The sequence below is a fragment of the Empidonax traillii genome, unplaced genomic scaffold (genome assembly GCF_003031625.1).
Source record: "Empidonax traillii isolate 1590-97213 ecotype Southwest subspecies unplaced genomic scaffold, ASM303162v1 scaffold721:size320634, whole genome shotgun sequence".
Classification (NCBI taxonomy): Eukaryota; Metazoa; Chordata; class Aves; order Passeriformes; family Tyrannidae; genus Empidonax; species Empidonax traillii.
The window spans coordinates 10377-15980 of NW_020955914.1; the positions used below are offsets into that span (position 1 = coordinate 10377).

The window sequence follows — 5604 nt, forward strand, 5'->3', positions numbered from 1 at the left end:
GCTTCCAGAATAAATGGTTCATTGTCAGTATTATTGATTGGAAAATCATTTCACTGAATGGATCTGAGTATTTCTTCTCTTCTTCATCTATTCCTTCCCTGCTTCTTTTTCCTGGTTGGCAGGAGGTGATATGTTTCAATGCCAAGCTGAAAATCCTGGAGCATCGCCAGCAGAGAATCGCTGAGGTCAAGGCCAAGTACGAGTGGTTAATGAGAGAACTGGAGGTGACGAAACAGTACCTGATGCTGGATCCTAATAAATGGCTTAGTGAATGTAAGGACATCCTTTTATTGCTTGGACTCATAGGTTTCCTTTCGTTTATATAATTGGGGTGGGTGGAGGGGAGCAGAAACATGTGGTAAGAGAGTGAGATGTGAGCTGCTATGTTTGTGAACTAAAATGAACCAACATATAACCTAAGGGCAAGTTTTAGATTGACTGTGTTTCTAGAACTATTTCCTATAATTCTTATTAAATGTTTACAGTAGAACTGAACAATCCTTTTTGCCTGAGAACTGAATGTTGAAGTGGTATAGCATTCTAGTGGTGGATATTGCCACTGGTAGATTAACATTCATGCGTTTCAGTCCACAGCTCCTGAAAATGAGATTTTTTTTTTGGCCTCAGATCACTCAAACATATAAGCAATATTATAAATCTGCTCTTCTACCACAAAATAACACTGTGGAGCAAACTTGTCCCTTGGCACCAGTGGGCTTACATGAAAAATGAATTTGGTCCATTTTTTATAACTCTATATATAAAGTTCAGAGAGCTTAAAGATCATTCACATTCAGATGAAGAAGGCCCTCAGCACCTCAAAGGAAAAAACATAAAGGGTACTGCGGTAGTTATACAACAGTTTTTGTCATTAGCAGGCAGACAAGTTCATATCAGAGTTCTAGGAAAAAACCCACAATGTGCAATTTATCTAGGATAATGGTATGTAGCAAAAGGAGACTGGCTGGTGTTCTCTTACAGCATCCTAACTCTTCCTTTGACAGCTTAAGTTGACACTAGATTGGTACATCCTTCAAAATAGCCACAGGTTTCAGGAACACTCTTAAGGAAGAGAAGTAAAAAGGACAGTTTTAAAGAGAGCGGGGAATTTGCTATATAATGTTGTTCAGTTACAGTGTGATGCCTTTGCTTCTGATTCCAGGGTGGGAAGTGCAGAAAGTCTCAAGGATTGCAAAGACCTCAGGGATCAGATAAGATGGGAAGTGCTGGCCCAGAATATACATCTCACACTTGGCTTCCATGGAAGCTGCTTTTGGCTAGTTTCTGGCAGCATATGGGCACCTAAACTGGAGTTTTTGATGTGTATGCCAGGCTTGAGTGGTCTGATGAGAATCACATGGAACAGAGAAAGGTGTGAGGAACATGGAGGCCAGGGATTAATTTCTAATTCCAAGTTCTGAACTCAACAAAGGACTTATCCTCCCAGGGCAGAGCAGCTATTTAAAACTCTTTGTGGTCAGGAGAATGTGTGAGAAAGTCAGTACATGCTTAGCACTCAACGTTTGCTTAAGGGTGATGGAGCATGGCAAAACCATCTGCAGCTCTGGTGAGGAGCATATTGCTCAAGAAAACATCCCATGCAACTTGGAAGTATTTTTTCACAATGGGTAAGCCACTGTGCCCTTTTAATAGCCATTAAATAGGAAAGGCAACTTTTCATTACAGTGGCAAGCCAGAGGTAATAGTGTTGTATACTGATGGATCTGAAGACTTGAATTAGTTCTGACTCTCCCACCAGTAATCACTGCAGGATTTTTATTTTTCCTATCTGTGTGTTATTTTTTTTCCCACAGTTGATCTGGAGCAGGTATTTGAGCTGGATTCTCTGGAATACCTGGAGGCCCTGGAATGTGTGACTGAGCGTTTGGAAAACCGTGTCAACTTCTGCAAGGCCCATCTTATGATGATCACCTGTTTTGACATCACCTCTAGACGCCGATAAAGTATGAACCTCAAGAGAATTTCAATGCACATCTCTGCCATCCTCCTTTTCCCTTCCAAGTAGCATCCCAAAGATAAAAGAATGAGGATGAAGGTTGGAGTCAAGTCTCAACTGTGTGTATGAGAGATTTGCTATACTATACAGAGGTCTAGTATTAAAAAAAACAAAACAAAAACAGGACAAGCATGAAAAATGGAGATATAAGGTTGTTGATTCTCTTAGCCTAAAAGAGCACTTTGAGGAGCCTTTAAGGACATGTCTGTAAATAAGAACTGCTGGCAGAAGACACTTCTTTCCCTGCATTAGGTGAGGAAGGAGAAAAGGTGGTTGTAGGACTTCCATTGAGAGGTTCATTAAAAGAAAACCTATCCAGAAAAACTGTTTAAGTGCCTTGCAAATCTTTATTATCCAAACATTTATGTTCATACTTTATTGTGTACAGATGGTGCTAGTCAAGAAAACAAAAAGGAAAAAAAACAAATACACTTTTGAAATGTATTTACAGCTTGTTTTTCTCTTGGTGTTTTCTCCTATTTCAGACTTGCTGTTTCTAAGTAACTTGTGTTTGTAGAGATATTTCCTAATCAGTACAACATATGAATAAATGTTAACTGTCTTTTCTTGTTACCAGAGTAAGGCCACTCAAAGAGAAATTCAGCTTTCCAAGATGACACAAAAGTATTTCTAGCAGAGAGTAAGATTTGCTTATGTCTTCTATACTCTTATATGCTGGAGAACATAGTAATTTTCCCAGTCTGTAGGTTTTGCAGTGTATGAGAGAGGAGAAATGACATTACCGTGAAGTAAATATCTTTTCAGTTTGATCCAACCCCCCCAACTTGTTTTCTTTTTTCATTTTTTTTTTTTGCTTTGTACTGGCTGGAGTTATAAATGAGGAGGTACTTTTATCCTAACCCCTTTTTCTGGTGCTAATAATTTGCTGAAAAATTACCCTTTAGGCTAAGTGTTCCTACAGTTATCAGTCAAAAAATTAGTGATTATTCTGCGATTTCTTTCTTCAGGCTCTGATAAAATTTACCTTCACCTCTTTATGACACACACCACTGCAAAACATGTTTTGGCAGCTTTCAACTCCTGGCCCAGTGTGTCGATAGTCACAGACGTATCTTGGAAGCACAGACTCTACTTAGCTTAGTACATCTGGAAATAAAGTAAATGAGTAGATACAGCACTTCAAGTATGTTGGCTATGGCATCTTCTTCACTAACCCTCCAGTATGTGAAGCCATGGTGGAATTCACATTGACATCAAAAGGGCAAGGCCCTGTGCCTCAATGCACATCCAAATGTTTTACTAGTTTGCCTCTTTATCTACAAAAAAGTGTGTAGGAAGGAAAACTCTTTGTGTTTTATAAACAAATGTGCAAAATCTGCATTTTAACTACATGAACATGAAGAAGTATTTTGTTGAATTAGGTTTCTTATTCCTCTGTGTTGAAATAAGTGCATGCACAAAAATTCCTCTTTCATATACATTTGTGCTACCCTCCTGTTGCCTATGGGGAAATAAGAGCCTCATTTAATATATACTCAAAAAGCATCAACTGCTATACTTATGTACAACTTTTCTTTTACCTGCAACATCATATCGATGTCATCTTAAAATACCTCAAGCAACATGTTCCAATGGAAAAAATAATACTAATAGATTTTCTAGTGGTTAGGAAAAAAGAAGCTTTTTTTAAAAAACAGAAATAACATTTTTATAGTCTTCATTTGGTAATAACTACTCTTATTAATTCTATTTCCCCTGTCGCTGGATTTTGTAGAAGATTCTTCTTACAATCTGTAAGATTATTTGGAGGGGAAAAAAGGTCCTATATGAAAGTCAGTTTCTACTCTGTTCCACATCAATTTCCTATCATGAAACTTTTATTCCAAGTAAGAATTAAAGACATATACCCTTCTCTCTCAAGGGAAAAAAACCACCACCACCGCCAAAAACTCAAACCAAAACCAAACAAAAACAAAAAACCGCAGCTGCAGGAAGCCAAGGAAATCGCCCCTATGCACCGTCTGGGACTTATACAGGAGAGGTGATGTTTCTATAGATCAAGTGGACACATTTCAGAGGTATTGTAAAATATCCAGTGAATGTAATATTCCTCACCATCATTAACTCAATTATTCATTGACTCTAGATTTGGTACTTCTGTAGATTGGGAAGCATAGAAAGCAGTGTGTTTACCTAGCCACTGCTTTAAACAGTAAAAGCATATGTTTACCCTGTTTACCACAACTGACCAAAATTGATTCCTGAAACCAAATGGATTGTGCCAAGGATGAATTTTGCATACTGAAAATTATGAACTAATTGGCAGAATCATAGTACTTACAAATATTTTATTTCTGAGGACCTAATTAAAGTGGCCATTAACACTCTTGTTATATACCAGTATTCATATCCTAAAATCCATACTCATCTTCTCTTTCTTGACTTTCTGTCATTGCAGTTCAGAATTTGCCACTATGTTTTTATGAATTGTGATGGCTTAATGGAAAAAAGAGGAATGAAAAATATACAGAGATTTGAAAACTATAAAATGTTTCTTCTCAAAAATAGCTTTTTACTTCAGAATTTGTATTATTTCAAATATCTGCAAAACAGGTAATTAAAAGCATCAGGACCTTATTATGCAATTGATCTTAGTTTGCAGTAGTCAGCATTTTACAGAAGACCCATACACTTCTGCAAGTCATCCACGTAGTCCCATTATTTAAGGAATTGCCAGCATAATGCTGTTTTTATGCTGATTTTTTAAAAGGCATCATGTTGCCTAAGATACACGAGGAACAACATGAATGTAATGCTTAATCATTTGCACATTCAGAAATCAATCTTATTTCCCTGGGACAGCTTTAGCAGCGAACAGCAGTGTTAATGTAATTAGGTTTGAAGGTTAATTCTTTGTTTGCATGTGTGACAGGAGATCACAGCTCCTTATTGTTGTACTGTGTGACAGCTGCAGAACAGCGCTACTGCTCCATATCCCCACCACTGTTCTCCAGCACAGGCAGCTGTGGGGCAGCTTTTGGCTTATTCTGGGAACTGCTCGTCTTTGCACATGTGAACCTTATTCATACAACGGACAGAAGTTGCTTTATAGCCACAAATTCAAGTGTAGCCTTAGAGTGGAGACTTTGGCTGCAATCTGGATTCAGACATCCTTCTGGTCTGTGTGAGCTCTTGCAGCAGGCAGAAAGCTCTGGGTCACACCCCTGCTGGCTGCAGGTGCTGGGTCACTTTGTGTCCCAGAGGGTATGAGAGAGCCCTAATTCCTGGTGCGTTTGTCATCGTGACACAAGTCTTTTCTTTAGCCATGCATGCCTTGTATTTGCCTCAGACTGATTCCTCTCTTCAACTACCTGAAGGGAGGTTATAGCCAGGTGGGGGTTGGTCTCTTCTCCCAGGCAACCAACAACAGGACAAGGGGACATGGGCTCAAGCTCTGCCAGGGGAGGTTTAGGTTAGATGTTAGGAAGAAATTCTTTACGGAGAGGGTAATCAGGCATTGGAACGGCCTACCCAGAGAGGTGGTGGATTCACCATCCCTGGAGGTTTTTAAGCAGAGATTGGATGTGGCCCTTAGTGCCATGCTATAGTAATTGGAGTTGGATCAG

General features: G+C 38.9%; 1 protein-coding gene across 1 annotated transcript in view; it reads left to right on the plus strand.

Annotated features, from left to right (window-relative positions):
- The window catches only part of LOC114066018 (kinesin-like protein KIF26B), a gene marked incomplete at its 5' end in the record, with an annotated part of 6991 nt that extends 1660 nt beyond the window's left edge, over window positions 1-5331 (plus strand). The window contains 2 exons of the mRNA XM_027900394.1: window positions 123-273; window positions 1815-5331. Coding sequence (XP_027756195.1) covers window positions 123-273; window positions 1815-1963 — 300 coding nt within the window. The remainder of the gene's footprint in view (window positions 1-122; window positions 274-1814) is intronic.
- Between the last annotated feature and the right edge of the window lie 273 nt (window positions 5332-5604).